This window comes from Labrus mixtus, chromosome 6 (assembly GCF_963584025.1).
Source record: "Labrus mixtus chromosome 6, fLabMix1.1, whole genome shotgun sequence".
NCBI lineage: Eukaryota > Metazoa > Chordata > Actinopteri > Labriformes > Labridae > Labrus > Labrus mixtus.
In genome coordinates this window covers 3,234,753-3,256,470 of record NC_083617.1, presented here as the reverse complement: position 1 = coordinate 3,256,470, position 21,718 = coordinate 3,234,753, and the positions used below count along the sequence as shown (strand labels likewise).

At 43.1% G+C, this 21,718-nt stretch overlaps 2 protein-coding genes and 1 long non-coding RNA gene across 3 annotated transcripts in view; all 3 read left to right on the top strand.

Annotated features, from left to right (window-relative positions):
- Positions 1–9,524, top strand: part of LOC132975169 (uncharacterized) — a 97,384-nt gene extending 87,860 nt beyond the window's left edge. Inside the window, exon 2 of the long non-coding RNA XR_009673244.1 lies at positions 9,014–9,524. This is a non-coding gene — a long non-coding RNA (uncharacterized LOC132975169). The remainder of the gene's footprint in view (positions 1–9,013) is intronic.
- golga4 (golgin A4) overlaps positions 1–9,524 on the top strand; it is a 31,034-nt gene extending 21,510 nt beyond the window's left edge. The window contains exons 19-25 of the mRNA XM_061039522.1: positions 78–164; positions 2,980–3,000; positions 3,162–3,230; positions 3,610–3,685; positions 7,335–7,426; positions 8,633–8,719; positions 8,814–9,524. Of these exons, the coding sequence (XP_060895505.1) occupies positions 78–164; positions 2,980–3,000; positions 3,162–3,230; positions 3,610–3,685; positions 7,335–7,426; positions 8,633–8,719; positions 8,814–8,831 (450 nt within the window). The 3' untranslated portion in view covers positions 8,832–9,524. The remainder of the gene's footprint in view (positions 1–77; positions 165–2,979; positions 3,001–3,161; positions 3,231–3,609; positions 3,686–7,334; positions 7,427–8,632; positions 8,720–8,813) is intronic.
- Positions 9,525–12,796: 3,272 nt separating this feature from the next.
- itga9 (integrin, alpha 9) overlaps positions 12,797–21,718 on the top strand; it is a 73,813-nt gene continuing 64,891 nt past the window's right edge. The window contains exons 1-4 of the mRNA XM_061039519.1: positions 12,797–13,297; positions 13,553–13,680; positions 15,808–15,914; positions 20,631–20,754. Coding sequence (XP_060895502.1) covers positions 13,110–13,297; positions 13,553–13,680; positions 15,808–15,914; positions 20,631–20,754 — 547 coding nt within the window. The 5' untranslated portion in view covers positions 12,797–13,109. The remainder of the gene's footprint in view (positions 13,298–13,552; positions 13,681–15,807; positions 15,915–20,630; positions 20,755–21,718) is intronic.

The window sequence follows — 21,718 nt, the reverse complement described above, 5'->3', positions numbered from 1 at the left end:
TACTTGAGTCATGATGCTGAGACGAAACACAGGAAATGACTCGACTGTTGTTTTATTTGTTTATTCGTTTGTTTCAGAGTCGAGAGGAGGAGATGGGAGACCGAGTGTGGCAGGTCCAGAAAGAACTGGAGGAGCTGCAAGGAAAGTGCCAGGGCACTACTGAGGTACACAAATCTCTGACTCACTGTACACCGTCAGAGGTGTAAAAAGTATTCACATTCATTACTCAGGTAGAAGTATAGATACTAGGGTTTAAAAAGACTTCTGTAGAAGTTGAAGTATCAACTTGAGCTTTTTACTCCAGTAAAAGTGTAAAAGTACTTGTTTCAAAACTACTTAAAGTATAAAAGTTATAATGTAAGGGGAAAAAAATGTCATTAAGGACAAAAGCTTAGGCCGCGCCACAGGGGCCTATAGTGCACTACCCCCACCTCCCCAAAAAAACATTTTTCTAAAGGCCATAATGACTATAATGTTATATTAAAATGTTAATGTTGAAAAATTGGGTGGGTGTTGGAATGGTATATATTTATACTTCTCATCCAACTACAATAAAATTCACTCTATCCGGATGGAGCGACTTAACTGGATAGGTTTTTTTTGGGGGGGGGGGGGGTTTGAACGATGACAAGCCGGAATGAAAACAAGCCGAAATAAAATAGGAGTAACGAGACTATTGTTCAAATGTAAGGAGAAGAAAGTACAGATAATTGTGTGAAAATGTAAGAAGTAGAAGTAAAAAGTCGGCTGAAAAATAATTACTCCAGTAAAGTATAGATACCCAAAATTTCTACTTAAGTAAGGTAACAAAGTATTTTTACTTAGTTATTTGACACCTTCAACAGGTCTCTAACATCTCCCACACACTGTTCACCTTCAACAGGTCATCAAACATCTCTGACCCACAGGTCACCAAACATCTCTGATTGGCGTCACAACTGCTCGATGTATCACAGACATTTTTTCCGCTTAAACAGATGTAGAAACTGGTACCTGCCGCTATTAAAGTCCATTATATTTCCAGACTGGAGCTTGAGATTGGATTTATGTAGTGATTCTAACTAAATCGTAAGTCATTTCAAAAATGGCTGAATGAAATCACTTCTTTTTGGCTCCCTCTGGAACAGGTCTGATAGAAACATTACGAGTTTTGAATGACGGCCTAATAATCCAGACGCACTTTATGTATCCGCACAACCCCTTCATACATCTTAATATTTAAAAAGTTCACATCCAGGTTAGCAGACAGTCGTTGCTTATCTCTTTTCTTTTGTCTTGCCCTCATAATTGAAGGATTCCCGAATTAGAGCTCAGGGACATATGTTGCTCTGATCGGTCTCTCGCTCTGGTCGTGTGGCCGCTCTCCAAAGCGCGTCCGATCCTGCGGAGCTCGTTTGAATCGCTCAGGAATGTCCTCCTTTGGGGGAAACGGAGATTGTGAGGCAGCAGCCGGCCTCGATCTCTGTTCTCAATTATTATCATACGAGGTGATTCTACGCCTCGGATTTATTCCTCAAGAATCACTCACGTGTCTGATGTGCAAACTGGAGAGGCGCCAGAAAGGATCAAACTCCTCCAGGGAGACATTTCTAGCCCTGTGTTGAGGTGCAGTCAGACCCCTGCGATGATTCTTCTACCTTCACATCGTGTCCAGATGCACACAAAACTTAGAGAGTTACGCTGCTCGCTCTGCTGCATTTTTCCCCAGTGAGGTAATATCTTTATGGGTGGATTGTATGGGCTTAAGCTCGAGGACGCTTTCCCCTCACAACGGGCCTCAAGAACCATTTTTCATTCAGACAGTGGGTCAGTGCCCCCCCACACAACCCTCCACCCCCCATAAAGGAGACCGCAGACCAACACTCTTAAGAAGTACACGTCGAGTTTAGTCTGTTTGTGTAGACGCAACAAACAGTCCTTTTATGTCATTGTGTCATTAAAACACAAAGCAGATGGGATTACAAAGTGTTGTTATTATTCAGGAATACCTTAAAAAGACCCAAAAACATGCTGAAAGTGCTCCCTGAAAGACGAGCTGTCAGCAAGTTAAAACACTAAATATTTCAAACTCACCCTAACCTCTAACCCTCTTGTGTTGCTCGTTGTTGTTTACCAATAAATGCTGCTTGTAGAACTGTTGTAGAAAAGCAGACGTATAAACCGGGCACTGCTGTGCTACATTAAAATGAGTACAGCTCTAATTATCGTTAGCCTATGACACATAATAACTTTATAAAGCACCATTAAAAACAGATGTTTACAAAGGGCTGTGACAGACGAAGCAAGGCCTAAACTCAGGACAACAACAGAACAGACATGGGGCGCCGGTGACCTAGTGGTTAGTGTGGCGCCCCATGTACAGAGGCTACCGTCCTATCCACTGTCCTGTCTCTAAATAAATGCACTAAAAGCCCCCCAAAAAACTGAGACACCCAATGATTCCCAGCCCTACATATCAGTATAGTTATCCTTTAAAGCTAAACTGCAGACGCTTTTATCCAAAGCGACGTACATCAGAGAGTGAGTACAACACAAGCAAGGATCTAGAAAAGAAGAAACAACATCAGGAAGTGCAAACAAACAGCTTTAAGTCCGATTGGAGACACAGGTGCCGACAGGAAGTGACCAGAGGCAGAGCACAACTTCAATGGCTGTTCTTGAGAGCTCTAATCAGCATCTAAAACATCTTAAAACCATCATCATCATCAAATCATGAAGGTCGTAGATGTTCATAAAGAGATGGGTCTTTAGCTTTTTCTTAAAGGTGCAAAGAGACTCTGCAGATCGAATGGCGTTTGGTAGTTTGTTCCACCACCAGGGGGCGGCAGATTTATTATTAATGTAATTAATATCATGCCCTAACAGACTGACTGAGTATATATTTCTATATTTCCTGCTGTTGCATATTGCTCCTGTTTAATAATTCTATAATAACAAACATTATATTTCCTTTTTTCCCTTTTCTGTATCTGGGCCCAGATGACCTCAGAAGAACTCCAGGTATGTCTGCTTTATCCCCTGTTCCTGTGACTCACATCAATTCAACACGTAACCATAGTAACGCAGCAGGTTAAACAAGAAAACATAGATCTCTGATAAGAACGTATTGTTTGTGTTCATCACTGACGTAAACACTTCCTCCTCCTCGTTCTGTCCCTCAGGCTCAGCTGGCCGAGAAGACGACTCTGCTGAGCGAGGCTCGGCTGAAGGAGCAGGGCTTTGTGGAGAGAGTGAGTGTCGAGCTGCGTGTGTGTGCCGCTCTGTGTGTGTGGGGGGGGACAAGCGAAAAAGAAAATCCCACGCAGCGTATTCCCAGGATTGTGTGGCCTCCAGCGAGAGCGCAGAAGCTCTCCTGCTGCATCGACTTAATCGCACAGCACATCTGTTTACATTTGGTTTAACCCTATAAAGAATCAGAACGACGCCTCCCACAGCTTTTCTCACACACATCGTCATTTCTCACAAACATCCCTCGAGGAGGATCCACAAATGACGAGCTTATGTCCCCCCTGCAACAATTAGCCTTATGTATAGAATTAACCCACGGGGGGTTAAGTAGCTTTTTTTAAATGATTAATCCGTGTGTGCTTGTTTGTTTCTCCATGCTAGATTCACTCGCTTGAGGACAAGATTAAATGTTTCCACCGGAGCACCGTTGTAACTCATCTGGGGAGCACTTTCAAAGGTAATGTCGACGCTGTGAATCACTTAGTTCTGCTTCTAGAGCCTCTTTCCTTTTTTTAGATGAGCACAGCAAAGATGCCGTACAGAATGCTTTAACACAACACGATACCACGGGACACTTAAAAACCTCCTCTACATACTCCTACAGCACATCCAGGTTGTCTAACTGGTACATGCAGTACACATCAGGATATATTGTGTTGACATATGAATTTTATAGTTCAAGTCCCAAGAGCCTCACTGCTCTGTAGAGTTTCAGTGTTTTGACAAACTACCAGAAATCTGCAAGGCCTAGAATCTCTTCATGGATCAGGGATGCAGATCCCGAGCGATGACGAGTGGGCGTTTGAGTTGGTTACAATATGCTCTCGAGGAGATTCCGCCCCCCCCCTCCCCCAAGCGTGGTTTTAGTCTTGATGAGAACTGCAGTTATAATAACGGTTTGGTGAAGGTCAGAGTGAGGCTTAAATGTCATAACCACAGTGGTCATGGTTATGGTAAGCCTCTAGGTGCAGACTTTACCTCAAAGCAGTGTCCTCAGGAATGTCATAAAGTGAACATGCTGTGAGGACTTCATGGGTCAGAAATCGACCGACCTGAACCCTAATGGACCCTGGAATGTAGTCCAAGCCCCGATCCCTTAGTATGTAAAGAGTTTTCTACCTGATCAAGTTTTGGGTGAGATATGAAAAAGACTTCATCATAAGTATCTGTTAGGTGGGGGTTGTTTCTATAGTAGATGAACAAAGATGAATCGTGAAACAGACTGTGGATCATCTTAGATTTATTCAGCCGTGGTCAGACAACATAGAAACACAACACACATGGCTGACAAAGTGCCATGCTGACCAAGATCTCACAATCATTGACAATCATTGACAGACATTGGCCATCATGGGCAAAGTGGCAAAGTCTTCATCTTCACAGTGTTGTTTATATTCTACTAGAAGGTACAGACCACAAATTCCTGGCTGCTTCGTTACATCTCTAAAAGGCCAGAAAGACGACATCACCTTGACTCGTACATATCAGACATATACATTTCTTCAGTCTCAGAGTCACATTTCCTTTTCAGCTCACAACAGACACTTGGCTCCAATCCAAATATAACTCTGCGTCTATGAGGTCTCTTACACATGTGTATTAGTTTCACAAACCTAAAAGAAGAATTACTCTGATGGTTGACACAATTCAAAGATATATCCACAAAATTATCAAGATGAATGAATTCATGAAAATACTTACTAACAGTATCATTTCCCAATCTTTCTTTGTTTTTCCGGTTGTACCTTTCCTCTCGGCCCGCTACTTCTCTTAAACATAGCTTGATTGCCTTTTGTAATAAACATCCACATGCCGTTTTGGACGCCCCTCGGTTTGCCAGATATGAGAGCAGTTATCAGGTCAACAGGTGTTGCAGCGATGGAAGCGGGCAAGAGAAGTGGTTCAGATAGAAGTGATTGTACCCGACCTAAAAAGCCTCTGCATGTTTCTAATAAGCTCCACGAGCAGAAACGTGCTCAAACTAGGATCAATATTGGAGATGCTTTTGAAAAATGGAGAGCGGTTAGAACACAGAAAGGTTTACAGACCCATGCAGAGCTGGATAAACACTGAAGCTACAGAGTCCACCACATGGCAACGTGTCTTGGGAGGAGTTGGCGGGGGGAAAACGGTTCTCTCCAATGTTTTGAATTTGGACTGCAGTACCCATTTTAAACACTAGGGGCCAGAGCTACATATTGCTCCTTTAACAGTCTGGTACATGTTGTATTGTTGCACACATTAGCTCTTAGCGTCCTTTCTGGTGGTTTCACTCGGTGCTGGCGCTCAACTTATTTATTTTCACTTTGGTAAAGATGCTTTGAATGTTTTTGCTTTGTCATCTTAGTCTTGCTATCAGTATTAATCAGGGGTCTTCTTGGACCCACTAAGGTATTTACACATAATGACAAACAGACCCGAACTCACGGTTAAAGAATGGGACTGACCTGGACCCAAATCATCATAGTAAATGATGGTCCTGAACCTGTACAGGTCACAGGTTGGGGGTCTCCTGTTGTTTGAAGACCTCTGAGGGAAATTGGTGTAGTGATGGAGCAGATTGAGTGAATGTTACCCCCCCTTCTCCTCTCCTCTCCTATCCTCCCTGCTGGTGTAATAAAGAGAATCTGCTGTCAGAAGCGGGGGTAGGGGGGCGATGAGGAAGCCGTGCTCGGATTTAATGGCTTTTGCAGATTGTGGTCTTGACGTGTCCCTGCTGGAAATACTTCTCAATCCACTGGTTTAAATCCAAAGTTATAGTAGTTTTATAAGAGTGAGAGTGCTCTCCAATCATATTCAGCCTCCTTAAATCGAGGTCATGCACGCTTTCAGGTAAGAAAAAGTTAATCAGAAGGCGTTTGACATTTGGTTTCTTGTCTGTAGCTTCCTGCCCTGGTGGGATTTAAAGCTCAGCTGGGGAGTCATGGGGGTCAGCAGGACAGAGGCTGCAGGATTTATTGATGAACGGCTATTTTTCTAAGCAGATCAAAGAGTAGTTTGCACCTCTCTATCACCCTTTCTACAATCAGATGGTCCCTCTTAGTGTCTCAATGATTTTTCCAGATAAGCATGGAGTAAGTGGGTGTTGTTCCGCATTAGAGACCTGACGGGATGTTTCAGTAACAGAAGCAGGAGTTTAGGTCTCACCAGCCGTTTTCCATGCAGTGAAAGAGTTTCTCATTGGTAGTTTTTTAAGAGGGAGAATGGTGTTATAGCTCAAGGCTTGTTTGAATTAAAACGTTCTTTCACAATCCGACAGTTTTAATGTGCTCATAAAGAGCCTCCCCTTTCTTTCCTGTGCTTATCATTTGTACAAACTGAAAACAAATACAGCACAACAACAGGACCACTGAGTCATAACAGAGAGATAGAGGCTTCACAGTTAGTAAATAGTTCGATTTTTTATTCAATATCGGTCCAAAAGATGACTTTATGTCTGATAGAAAGATATTTCTTTAAAGGTCACATATCCTCCTCCTCTTCTTCTTCAGTTTAAATAAGTCTCAGAGCTCCTCAAAACATGTGTGTGAAGTTTCTTGTTCTAAATCCACTCTGATCCTGTATTTGATCATGTCTATAAACCCCTCTATTTCAGCCCTGCTCAGAACAGGCTGTTTCTGTGTCTGTACCTTTAAATATGTAAATGAGCTGTGTCTGACCACGCCCCCCTCTCTGGAAGGGCTTGGGTGTACTCAGGCTTTCTCGCTCCATGTCCTATTGTTTACGGTGAGAAGGCAGACTCAGAGGGCAGAACAAACACCTAGCTGTGGGAGTGTCACCCACCTGGGGGAGGGGCTACTGCCCTTTGTGATGTCATGAAGGGAAAATCTCCAAACGTCCTGTTTGAGCACACATTTTCTGAAAAGTGGAGCAGGCAGAAGACGGAGAGGATGGACTTTTCTCATCATTGGGGGGTTTGTAGACGGACTAGAGACACATATTAGAGTTAGAGAAACATGGAGAAGAGGATTTTACAGAATATGTGACCTTTTTAATTTTTCCAAAACTAGGGGGAGGGTATCTTTACAGTCTTACTTTGCTCTCCAAAATAAACTGACCCACCTGCTCTCAGGTAAATTAAAGACTGCTTTTGCCTCCTTTCACAGATCCTGGATTCACTGACGCACTCTCTGAAGCCACAGAGATTGAGTACCTGAGGAAGGTGCTGTTTGAATACATGATGGGACGGGAAACCAAAGTACGTCTTTCTTCACACTGAACAAACCGCCTGGTCATTTCTACGCTTCATTGTTTGAGTGTTTTAGTTCCAATTGCCCATTATCGTGATCATCAGACAAAAAATACCTGTCCCCAATTCTTTATAAACTGTTGAACATAAATTTAAAACAAACATACTAACAATAACGAGCCTCCCACATGGCAAGCTAAGCACTTTTTATCATGGAAAGTATGGCCCCAGCCTTAATCATTCTTTCCTCTACAGGCTGTTTTCTATAAATACATTAGGATGTGGTCAGTACAGTGAAGCCGTCCAAACCACCTAATTTGAATAAATCTAGGAGTCCATCCTGTGATTGTGATCAGGTAGCCATGACATCCACCCACCACACAAGTCGTGGGATCATTTACTACACCTTATAAAAGTCATGTTGCGTCCAGCTCTCCACCGCTCAGATTAACAGTGAACTCTCTAATTAGCGGTGCTGTTGACATGGTCCTAAAGTCAGCGGGGTTTTCCCCCAGCTCCCTCAGCGAACAGTCAGCCTTTATGGCGGCGCTGCAGACCTCCGCAGCGTGCTGCATGTCCCCCAGGCTGCCTGCTAGCACGTACAGCGTGCATGACGCAGATTTACCATTTAAAGACATGCTGGCCCTGTTTAGTGTTAGCTGAGCGCTTAGCAGCCCTGTTTCTCATTAACTCCTGTGTTTATGGGGGGGACTCGTGCACTCGGGCAAATCAGCCTGGAATTTATTTTTTCCCCCTTTTTTTTGGTTTTGTTGGGTTTTAATTGTTGCAGAGTTTCTCAGTAGCTTGAATGGATTATTGTGTCAAAGGCAGATTTATGAAAGAGGAGTCGACAGTTTGTGCAAGCATCTTATATGAAGCACACATGGAAAAGAATCGTTTGACACTGAGCTACACACTAAACAAACAATAAATAATAAAACAATAGAATGTTAGAAGACTTTTAGTTTGAGGCATGAAGTCACTTTTATGATTGTGATAATAAGTTCTTTAAATTGCTATGTTTATTTGCTTTTTCCCTGTTTTATTTCAAAGTTTATTTAATGTTCTTATATACCGTCAAACTCCCAGGGAATTAAAGACGAGCTTACTGCGGCACATTTTCACAATAAAACTAAAAGTCTTCATGTAGAAAAAATCTGCATGTTTCCATCTTTAAAAAAAACAACAAACTAAACGTTTTCTCTTCACCTGTAGACGATGGCCAAAGTGCTCACCTCCATGCTCAAGTTTCCTCCGGACCAGGCGCAGAAGGTTTTGGAGAAAGAAGACTCAAAAACATCTGTAAGCATCCGTTGACATGTTCACTGTTAATACACCTGACCGTCATAACACCTGTGTGATTCTTAAAGTCGTTCTCCTTCTTGTCCCTCCACAGCCGTGGTTGAGTGTCTGAATAATTCGGGTATATTTGGGATGAAAATCTGCTGCTGCTGCTGCTGCTACTGCTGCTGAAGGGGACGACTGCCATGGACTCATTTAGCCCTTCTCTTTGCATTTATTGTCATTTTATGCGTGTGTTTGTGTGTGTGTAAGGGAGCGTGTGTGAGTGTTTGAGCACCAATGGGGGCATAAGAGTGGTGTGTGTGTGTGTGTGTGACTTTATCTAAACAGGTATGAGGGACATAGACAAAATGCCAGAAACATAAATCTTCCATGAATCGTTTGTTAATTTATAAGTTTTAGATTAAGTTACTTTTTTTTAAATTTTAGACGTCGTCGTCATGGATACGGATTGGCTTTGTGCAATAAATGATCTCACTTATCACGTGTTGTTGAGGCTGACAGGTCAGTTGATTTGTAGGTTTGTGTTGTTGTTGTTGTTGTTGTCGTCTGAATCACTTCCTGTGTGAAACTGTAAACGACCCTTTAACTGTGCACTCGCACCACGTTGACTCGGACCGGCCTCGGGACCTCGTCTGTGTACCACAGCTTTTCTATGCTTTATATTGGTCACATAGAAACACTAAAAAAAAACAGAAAGAAATACACAAATTGTAAATTGTATTCTGGTGATTAAACTGTACTATAAGGCACTATACTGTATGACTACGTTTTCAGAATAACAGATTAAATCCTATTTACAGAACGCTGTGTGTCGCTCTTTTCTCCTCACTGGTGTTGTAGTCAGGACCGCCCGAACCAAGACCGAGACATACCAGGGACCAAGACCTAGAGTGGGGGGTGAGACCCATACTAGACCAAGATATACCCGAGACCAGAGTGCTCAGAGGCCGAGACAAGACCAAGACGTTTAGGGATCGAGACCAAGACCAAGACATTTAGAGATCAACCCGAGTCAAGATCAAGACCAAGACCAACGCAGGGCTAGACCGAGTCAAGACCAAGACATACCTGAGACCAGAGTGCTCAGAGACCGAGACAAGACCAAGACTTTTAGGGATCAACCCGAGCCAAGACCAAGGCAGGGCGAGACCGAGAATGACCAAGACCTAGTAAGGGTGAGACCCATACAAGACCAAAACATACCCGAGACCAGAGTGCTACAAGACCAAGACCAAGGCAGGGCGAGACCAAGACAAGACCAAGACATTTAGGTGTCGAGACAGAGTCAAGACTAAGACTTTTAGGGATTGAGACCGAGGCGAGACTGAGACCAAGGAAGGGTGAGACCCATACAAGACCAAGATATACCCGAGACCAGAGTGCTCCAAGACCGAGACAAGACCTAAGACATTTAGGGATCAAGACCTAGACCAAGACATTTAGAGATCAACCCGAGTCAAGATCAAGACCAAGACCAAGACCAACGCAGGGCTAGACCGAGTCAAGACCAAGACATACCTGAGACCAGAGTGCTCAGAGACCGAGACAAGACCAAGACTTTTAGGGATCAACCCGAGCCAAGACCAAGGCAGGGCGAGACCGAGAATGACCAAGACCTAGTAAGGGTGAGACCCATACAAGACCAAGATATACCCGAGACCAGAGTGCTCCAAGACCGAGACAAGACCCAAGACATTTAGGGATCAAGACCTAGACCAAGACCATAAATATCTCTGAAAAATCGTCATCTTGTGTTTAGGAGGCGTGTCACTCACTTAGACTGTAACCAGGGGGACAAAAATCTACAAATTAGTAATTTGTTCTTTTAATAGGAGGCGTTTTCCTTCTAATCAAAGTAATAACGTGAAAATAGCCGATCAGTGGTGGTCTTGACCGGTCTTGATTTAAAATCCAGAGTCAGTCCAGTCTGAGTCCGAGACCAGACCGAGTTAAAAAAGCTTTTGATTCTGAAACTTCCCAAAAGTGTTCTTGAGACAGATTTGGATTACTCCAACACTTCTCCTCGTTATCACTCCCCGTCCTGCCTGTGAGGTCACATTATCTCTCTACCTGCTTTCAGTCGATGTCAGAGGTCTAACGGCCGATAATCTGATAACGAGCTGTTTGAACACACCAGAGGAATGCAGACATCTCATCTGTGTCGTAATGATCCTGTTGGTATTGGGAGCTGATATCAAGGACGGAGTAACCCGAGTCTGACCTTTAGTTTCCCTCCTACACCGCAGAAAAAAAAAATGGTGTCAGACATTTACAAACCTGCGAGTAGGAAGGGTTCTTATTGGTCTAATGTGTCCGTGTAGGTTCTCAGTCATCCGGGTCGTGGTGAAATCTGAGCTGTAGAAGACTTGAGAAACATCTTCAACCGAGTCAGGCTGACTTTGGATCAAGCTTCAGATTGGTCAAATATGTTGACATGTACAAGAAGCTGACTGTTATAGATGTTAAATACAATCCTAGTGTGTGTTAACAAAACACACAAATATAATATATAAAACACGCTTGGTTTGTAGGTTGCTTAAAATTCTCCATTGGAAACATTTAGAAGCTGTAAAGATTCTTGTTTCCCACTAAAAGTAGAACAATGTTGAATTAAAAAGTTCATTTGCGAGTAACTTTCTGATGTTTTCTATCTGAATATTGAAGTATGTAAATGTCCAATCTATCCATGCATCATCTGCTGGATAACGCCCGGGAGAACATGCAGACTCCACAGAGAGAGGCTCCTGTCAGACGGGGATTCAAACCAGGAACCTTCTCACTGTTGCCTCATCGGATAAAGGTCAAGAATCAATGAGTTTAAATGTAATTTTTGTAATTTAGATTAACAATATGCATGTACTGGGGCGCTGGTAGTCTAGTGGTTAGAGCGTGCGCCCCATGAACAGAGGCTTAAGTCCTCTAAAATGCTCAGCCTGGGTTTGAATCCGACCTGTGGCTCCTTCCCCTCATCTCATTCCTCACTCTCTCTCTGTCCCTGATTTCCAATTTAATCCACTGTCATGTCTGTAAATAAAGACAAAAAAAGCCCTGAAATAATTCTTAAGAAAAACAACATGCAGGTCTTGTAGTCAGTGTTATATTTTTATCCACACCCGAAGATTTCATGTTTGAATTATTCTTAATTTCTCACCTTTTAATATCAGATAGTAAATGGAAAAAAATACAAATATCGCAAAAAACAACCTCAGTGGGTCATTTTCTACTCACCCATGCATCTAAGAGGTTAATACTATTAATAACAATAATAATAATAATAAACTTTATTTATAAGCACTTTTCAAAACAGGCTTACAAAGTGTTTGCCCGCAGGTCCTGTGTGTGAGAACAAAGCATGTATCTCTATAACCAGAAGTGTAAACTAGAATAATTTCCTCCTCAGGATTAAAACAGTATGTTTAAAAAACACAAAAATAGACAAGGACTTAGACAAATGCATTCGCTTAGATTTGAATTTTTGCAGTGTAATGCTTGTTTTTTTCTGTCTCTCGTTTAATTTTTTGATTCATTTCTTTTAAATTCTTATTTAATCCTGAAGTATTCCAACTGAAACAAGAAAATAGCATCCCTGGTTTTAATTGGGAGACTTTAGCTTCAAGGGGACAGAAGCAAAGAAAATGTTTTTATTATGAAAACATTCACAAACATGTGTCTCCTTTGAAAAGTTTACTCAATGCTGTTTTACACTTTGACCCCCCAAACTGTCACAAGTACATCAATGGAAAGGACAAATAAGATGTGTTAAAATGGGAAAATGCAGATGTTGGTTTGGTAAGTGTTCGTGGGGGAAACGATAGGTGGCAGCACTGAGCCCTCACTTCTCGGTTAAGGTTGAATGGAGCCCCCCAAAGCCCACGGGTGTAATGTGATTCTTTGCGCCTCAAAACCACTCGCGTCTCTCCATGACCGCGTCAAAACGTCACCGCGCCAGAGAGGATCACGCAGGTTCCGGTTTCACCTTTCACATTTCAGCCCTCGCTTGTGAGTTTGGAACCGTCGGGTGAAGTTTTTTTACCAAGAGTGCTGCTTTTATTTTGAAGGAAACGCCCACCTCTCCCGGTCTTACCTAGACTGCCTCTCGCAAGCTTCGCACATCTGACCGCATTTATCTCCGCGACTGGGGCTCCCGCGAGCAACAACTTTCTCAGATTGACACAGAATGGAGAGAAGCTGACGCACCGTTATTTACCGGACCGTTAACTTTTCCTCTTCGGAGCCTCTCCTCATGCCATCACAACATACACCCTGCGCGACACCAGGAGAAAACAAGTGAACACGGAGTTTCTATAACAGTTTGAAGAGCTGAAAGTTCCCTCCTTATTGTTTTATCTGCTTTTTTTGGACACTTTTTACTGCGTTTTTACGCACGATGCGCAAAGGGATGGATCCTCTCCGGAGACTTAAAATGGGAGTGCATCATGTTTTTTACATCTTTCTTTCTTTTTCGCTGGCTTATTCTTACAATATAGACTTAGAACATCCTTTAGTTTTCCGCGGACCAGATTCTAGTTTTTTTGGCTACTCTGTGCTGGAGCATTATAATGAGAACACACGCTGGTGAGTCCAATCTTGTCATGTTCCTGGAACTGCTGTGTGATGCAATGAGTTTGTTCTTTTGAAATGTCAAAGTTTCTCCCGCAGACTGCATCCATAACCATTAAATACGAAGTGAGGATTTTTCCTCATGAAAAGGCATATCTGTTTCTTCTGTAGCCTTTCCCTCTTAATGGTTTCTGTGATTCTGTGGGATGATTTGTGAGTGAAATCCCCCTCTCTGTGTCCCATCCTTTTTCCCTCTCCTCATGTCGGCAGGCTTATAGTAGGAGCTCCGAGGGCAAACTCTACCTACAGTAGCTCTGTGCACTCTCCTGGAGCTGTGTATAAGTGTCGGATTCACAGCAACCCAGAGCGCCGCTGCACAGAGATGGACCTGGGAAGAGGTCAGTCACTCACAGCCTGCAGCAGAAATACAAAACGCACATAATGATATATACATGAGTGCAGCAGCCTCGGGGCAACTCATGCATCCAAAACACAGACCTAACAAATAAACACTCATCTATAACAGAAAAGTTCACTACACACACTCATGCACACACCGGGCTTTCCTGCAGCTTTTCCTTGTCCACTCTCTGCATAAACTCCCCCCAAGCATCTGTTTTGTTTTATCAGAATAATGCAGCCTTATACCTCTCTTAACAGTGCTGAGTTGTTCTCCCAGTTCTCAACCTGCTGAAGGGGGGGGGGCATGTAAAAAGAAAAAAGAGGGTTCTGTGTGCAGAGGTCCATAAATATTATGATAAATATGATTTATGCTCTTGCTAATATTTTCCAAGCATGTGAGCCAAAAGGTTGAGCTTCAAACCCCCCCCCCCCCCCCAATCCCTGAACTGAACCCCCCCCCCCTCCGGCTCTGCTCTCGTGGTCAGGAGAAAGCCGGGGTGCACGCATGGCTTTAATATTAACCCAGCGCTCAGTCAATGTGTCACCAGAAAATAAACATGTATGATCAGAGTGAGCGTGTCCCGCCTGGTGCTCGGCGAGGAGCATGAACCTACAACACACACTGACACACACACACACACACACACACACACACACACACACACACACACACACACACACACACACAGCTACATGCCATTGTGCTGAATCAATCGTCTTCAGGGAGAATGTGGACGACCATCGGAGAAGTGGGGAGAAAACTAAGAGAGAAATTAATGTGAGATTGTGGCTTTTTCCCTGCATAGTTCTTTGTCCTTTTATTGGCTTAATTGTCTTTATGTTGAATATTTAAGTTGACTTTATCTTGATAAAGTTCCTGATCAGCTTTCAGATTAATGATCTTCACAAACTGACTCAGAGACGCTTATGTTAACTGCATTACAAAGCAGTAATACATACACATCAGTAAGTTGAATATTTAATTATTTGGGTTATATTTGAATCATGTGAGGAAGAAGATATCCCCGCACACTTACTCAAAGTCCACAAAAAGTTTTTATTCAATCACAATCACAACATTTAGACCAGACGTCTCCTGCAGGTGATCATTCTTCTTCTTAATTTTTTGTGATTGTGATGGAATAAAAACGTGCTGGCATTTGAGTAAGTGTGCTGGCATATCATCATCCTCAGACTGCCGTTGTTGCACCTCCCTGCACCTACATGATGTGTGTATAACTACCTCCTTTAACTATATTTGCATGTGCACATATACACAGCAAACAGAAAAGCACACTTAATGTCCTTCAAAGTTTGTATACGAGCAGCAGTGTTTGTGACGTGTTTCTGCACAAAGCCTTCATCAGCGTTGCAGACTGACACATAGACAATATTTATTCACAAAATGTCTTGATTCAGCTTTTTTCCATTCCTCTATATCTATATACAGAGCATGCATATGACAATTTACATATATGAAAGTAAATCGTGCAACATTTAGAGTTTAAAACGATCACATTTAATGCGCCTTAACCCCGGGGGACAGCATGCAGGGGGGCTGAGCTTTTAAGACAGACAGAACTTTTGTAATTTGTGTGTCATGATGGATGTCATCATCTCACTGTCTGCAAAACAAATCTACCTGCAGGTACAAATAAGGGAACTTAAACCTGAACTTAAACCAGAACCTGAACCAGAATCGTGCAGCCCACATCCACTTCATTAAATTACAAGAACCTTTTGATTTGTTACAGCGCTTTATGGGTCCTTAAAAACATTTGGTTTTTATGCAATATAGAAAATGGAATCTCACAATATTGCCAATGTTTTTGTTCACAACAACATTGGATTTTGATACTAACCTGAGATTCACTCTGTTTGTTTTTCTTTGAGTAAAGGTTACAGCGTGTTGACAGCTGTTCAGAAACAGGAGAGGTGTTGTGAAATACTCCAAATAACCACAAACTGTTCGTCCAACTGTTCAATAAAAGACTTACACATTCAGCAGAATAAAGAATAAAAACACACAACACAAACAAGCTGTGAGGTGACATGTTGCTCGCTCGGAGGCATCCTCCCTCCTGATGACTCAACGTCTGCAAACTGCTCTCATTGTCTTGTAGGAAACCGGCTGAGGGAGTCGTGTGGGAAGACGTGTCAGGGCGACCGGGACGATGAGTGGATGGGGGTCAGCCTGGCCCGCCAGAACAAAGCTAACGGCAAAATCCTGGTGAGTTCAAAGACAAAAAAACAGAACTCTAACTCTGCAAACCACACACACACACACACACACACACACACACACACACACACACACACACACACACACACACACTCATAAAGGCAGACCAGAATCATCGTCGTACATGTCTGACATGAACCACAACAGAAAACTCCTCGAGTGAAGAGGTCGTTTCTTCTCTTCTTTGTTACATGCTTACAAGTTTTGAAATGCACAAACTGAAACAGCCAATAGTGAGTGTGTTATGTTCAGAGGGTTGCAGTCAGCATGGCCGCTTTGGAGAAGCAGGAGTACCAACGAAGGCGCTCGGGGATGTAGGAAAACATATTTTATCAACTTACAAAGAGTCACACTTAAAAAGAAAAATTTTCAATATTTTCACAGCCTCCGCTTCATCCTTTTAGCTCCATGCTCTAATGTAGTGGATCAGCTGTCTGAGTCAGAAACTGCAGCTGAACGTTGACACCTTCTATGTGCAGCATGCATCATAAAGAATGTGATTTCAATGGAAAGGTGAATCAGTTACCTCGTTTGAAAACACGGTGAGCATATGAAGTGATAGGGCAGTTTCTTTATGGAGCTAAATTATACATCTCTCCGGCCGCAGAGGTACAAAGGATTTCTGGATTTTTAACTATTCTAAGTGCGGTGGTGTTGTCTGGTGTTGACGCACTCACAGTAAGCAATCTGTACCGTGTTTTACGATGTTTTGTGTAAGAGGTAATCGTGCTCAAGACCAGTTTGTAATTCACATTTGAGCAAGAATCGTGCATCCCTACTGGTTATGAAACAGACCTAACATGATATTAGTGATTCTCCATGACATGCAAAAGCAAAACACACCATCAGATAGAATATTGACCAACCACTGCATGACGCCCCAGCCTCCACCATCAGACTGTGTCGTCCCCACAGCCGCCGCCGCCGTCCTCATTCATGCACGGCCTGCTCCGACCTCCACCTCAGCGGAGAGGAAGTGTGGACAACAAGAACACTTAATTACATTAAGATTTTTCTCTGAAGTTTGATGATGAAAGAAACGCTTAAAGGGTAACCCAAGATGCCAAGATTATGTTCATAAATAAATAGCGCTAGATATTAAACAATCTTGGAAAATCTCACTTGCTCTCACAAGGAGAAATCCTTCCTGCATATTATCCCATCTGCTCTTTTTGTAAGCGTCTCCAGATAACACTTGTTGTGAATTGGTGCTATACAAATAATGATTGATTGATTGACACCACTGTGTTGGACTTGGATGAAGCCTCTCTTATCATGCAGACACAAAAGAGCCTTTTGTTTACATCTTCCCCTGCAAAGATTAAAAATGTATTTATTTATTTTGACAGGGACAGTGTACAGCCAATTAGCTGTTAGCTATAAGCTAATTTACATCTGTAGTTCCTGTAGATCCACAAAGAACAGAGTCATATTTATTACGTTTTGAAAGATCTTTGAATCAGGTGTACGATGGGAGGGAGCGTGGGAGCAATTTGTCATGAGAAAATGAGAAGTACGTATAGTTTAAAGACCGGAGATTCTTCCTTATAACTCAAAACACACTTGTAAAGGAAACGACAGGCAGAGAGATTTATCACAGATTAAACACAAAATGAAAGTTCCTCTCAGTCGCCTGAAATTATGTTTTTTTTTGCAGAAACAGTTTTTTTGGAAACTGCCTTGTTGTTACATAACACTGTGAAACATTTACCTCGTGTTTGGAGCTGGACGAGTCAGTGGAGCGGGGGGTTATTTAAGAGCGGGTTGTTGTTTATAAGAAAATCAAGTGAGGTGGCTTTAGAGAAGTAGAACTTACTTTGTGGTGCTAATCCCAGAGGTGCTCGGCTCGGTGTTTGCTCAGAGATCAGAGGGCAGCTGGCACAGTTTGTTTAGGCTGAGGACCCTCCGCGGTGGTGGTTCCCCTTCCAAGGCTGGCCTTTCATTAAACGTTAACCCCCCCTGTCTCGTGTGCGGTGGGGTAATGACTGGAACTATCCGCCTTCAGGTCGGTCTGCTGGACTGCAGCGCTCCTGACAGGTGTGAATGTGTATGAATACCTGCTGCTGGTTGACCTCCTCCTGAGGGAGTCAAAAAGAATTCCTCCTCCTGCAGACTCGGCCTGATAAAACCTCTGTTCTTTTCAAAGTGTTTGTCTTTGTTCCATTTTTTTTTTGTACCTAGAGGAATGTCCTGGCATGGATTTCAAACCCTTACCCTTGGCTTTGCTCGTCGGTCAGGCGTTCTGGAAATGTGAAGACTTCTTGGAGTTGTCAGTTTTTTAGAGTTTTACATCAACAAGCTTTGAGATGAGGTTATTATGATAAAATAAAAAAAAAAGGAGTGACTGTGCAGAGAGCCACGTGTTGCCGAGCGCCCCCGTTTGGTTCTTTATCTCATCTGAGTGGACTCACGTTTCTGTGCAGCGGGGAGGGAGGGGAAGCGGCTGCTTGGCAGATGTTTACAGTGGTGATTTCATCGGTGCTCTCAGTGAGGGCCTTGTTTGTGACCAGTGAGCCCTTAAAACTGAGCAAGAACATCATGACAACATCGTCTCCTTAACCCCCTCAATCCATCGAGGCTGTTTCTGCTGCTTTGACAGAATCCTTCAGCTGCAGCGAGCTTTGTTTACATCAGCTGATCGACCTTTGTTTTTACCAGCAAACCTGATTCTACTTAAAGTCTTTATATGTGACTTTTCACACCTTAAATGTAGAAATCAAGTATCTCCTCTGAAAATAACTCTGTGAGTCATGACTGTCTACAATGGGTGTAACACCCGAGTCCCACTGTCTGTGATGTTTTCAGAGTTTTCAGAGTCCTATCTTCAGTTTGTTTACATCGCCAGGACGGCCGGCTGACTCCTCCCCTCGAGTATAAAAGTTGTTTAATTGAGGGACTAGAGAAAAGAAGATATATATAGATATATACATACTGTACTCACTGCTTAACTGTGTTTCTAGATCACGCTCATTTCAGGTAAATTTACATGCAGTGTGAAGATACGAGCATAATAAAGATCGCTAGCATTAGCATGCTAACACAACAATGCAGCGCGAGTTGTTTTGGTTTCATGCTGGTGCTCAAGGGCGACATCTGCTGGATCAAAACATCGAATAGAAAGCCTTTAAGAGGGAGAAGAAATAATGTAAAAGAAGGAGGATGAGAGTTGAGATGGTTAGTGGTTGTAGGCGATGTTGAAGAGGTCAGTTTTTAGGGATGTCTTGAAGGAAGTGAGTAAGGGGGGGGGGGGGGGGTCTCTGATGTTTGAGTGAGTTTATTACTTATTGTTTATTTGTTTATTTGGATCCCCATTAGTCACTACCTAAGTAGCGACTACTCTTCCTGGGGTCCACTCATACAAACATGAATTTAAAATACATAAAAAAAAAAGATTCCAAGACGGAAAAAAAAATTGAAATAAATGACAGCACAATAAGAGTTCCAGAGGGTGGGAGCGGCAATGGAGAAGGACCTGTCGGGGGGGGGGGGACATGAGGTTTGCATCATCAGCAGACCTGAGAGTGCGGGGTGGGAGTTTGCCAATGGAGGAGCTCAGACAGGAAGGGGGGAGGAGCCAGGTTATGGAGGGCTTTGTAGGTGATGTTGAGGAGTTTGAAGTGGAAACGCTGGAGGATGGCGAGGATGGAGGTTATGAAGGATGGGGGTGATGTCATCATGGGATCCATCCATCCAGCGTTTCAGGCATTAAAAATGACGATATAAAAATAGTAAATCAGGTCTGATTGTGATCTCGTTTGCTTTGCAGCTCATGAAGAGGCTTCAGTAATTAAAATCAGTCTGTTTCATAACCAGCTAAGAACTCCTCACAGGAACTTCAAGAGCAGCAAAATGTGCTTCTGATACTCATTTGACCCTCGGTGTGCGCCCACAGTCTGCAGAGTGTGCAGACTGTGTGTGTGTGTGTGTGTGTGTGTGTGTGTGTGTGTGTGTGTGTGTGTGTGTGTGTGTGTGTGTGTGTGTGTGTGTGTGTGTGTGTGTGGGATTTCCAAAGGGGAAATGAAGTGAACTCTGTGTGCACAGAGGCATCCAGCTCTGTCCTCAGAGCCACAGGAGCCCCCGCCACCATCCCCTCTCTGGGTACCAAATGATTTCCACATTGACACATTTATATGCGGCCTGATCTCAAAATCCAGTCTGCATGATCCTGTTAGCGTACGGATCTGGGGAATGTTTTATTTCGCAAAAAAAAAACACAGAAGCAAAATATTGTTTTGAATTACTCGCTGTCAGTTTAAGAAATGTACTCCCTGTTTTCAGCTGCAGCACAATAGAGCAGCAGTGTGTTCTCTCTCTTTTCTTTTTTCTTCTTGTCTGAACTTTTGGCTTCTCCAGCTGTTTGAAGGAGCTGCTTTGAAATTAAAACTTAAAAAAAAACACACAAATGTAACTGTGAATGTTATCTCGCTGCACATTAAACTGCCGCGTGGGAGAGGCCGATCTGGAGATATTTCACACCACAGACCATGGCTGTTATATGGTCAGGGTTATGGAGGGCTTTTAATTCGCCCCCCCCCTCTCATTGACGATCATTCGACAGCCGCAGAGACACGCTGACTCCAGCCCCGGCGAGGACGGCGCTTAAATAAACCAGCGCGGTGGAGAAACGGCCCGACTGAAGTCTGAAGTCGTTTGTGTTTACAGATTAAGTTTGTCTCTGAACTTGTTTTCTTCTTCTTCCTTCAGGCTTGTGCTCACCGCTGGAAAAACATTTACTACGACTCGGAACACATCCTCCCTCATGGATACTGCTCCATCATCCCCGCCGATCTGCAGGGCAGGGCCAAGCCGCTCATCCCGTGTTATGAAGGTACGGCACGAGGCCCAACACTTTGATCTAGTAACCAAACGTGCAAGTTCCCAACAAATATTGTCTTCTTGGTTTCCCACAAAAATAATCCAGTCCCATCCCAATACTAGTAAAATGACTCCCGTCCCTTTCCGCTCCAGTTTGTTTTTTAGTTTTGTTATTACTTCACGTTCTCCGTTTGGTCAGTGCATTGGCACTACTAATGACAGCTTACCTGTGGTGCTGTACCATGAGGATCTGTTGCCTTAATCCAAAGATTCTTCACTGAAGAGAACAAACAAAAGATGTATAAAACACAATCATACGACAGTGAAGTTACATGTTTAACAAACTGCATACAGTTTACAGACGGAGGCTCATTTTGTCAAAGGCGTCAATGCAGGGGCGCAGATGGACTAGTGGTTAGGTTGCTTCCCAATGTACAGAGTTTTATAGTCCTCAAAGCAGGCGGCCCGGGTTCGAATCTGACCTGCAGCACCTTTCCAGCATGTCATTCTCCACTCTCTCTCCAAGTGTCCTATCGAATAACGGCATAAAAACCTGAAAATTAATCTGAAAGAAAAAGATTCAATGTCTGATCCGAGAAGAGGAAGTCTAAGCTTTGTCAGCATGAAAACTGAAAGCTCTAGTTTTCTTATTTTTGGATGCATTTAAGCAGGAAGGTAAAAAGCTTACTGCTGCTGTTTCAAAGGTGTGAAAGTGACTGATAAGGGTTTTTAAAACGTCTTTGAGAGAGAAGTTTACACCTCACTTTCTCACTTTTCATTTGGCCAGTTGTGACGGGAAATGTCTGTTTCCGAGCACGCTGACATTCAGCTCTAAAAAAAAAAAAGCTGTGACTATTTTACAGCCTCACAGAGCTGCAGGTGTTGCTGCGGGATAATTGTGTTATTAATCCTATTACGACCGATCAGAGTCATCGTTTCACTCCACCATGAGTGGTTTGGAGCGAGAGATTTAGTCC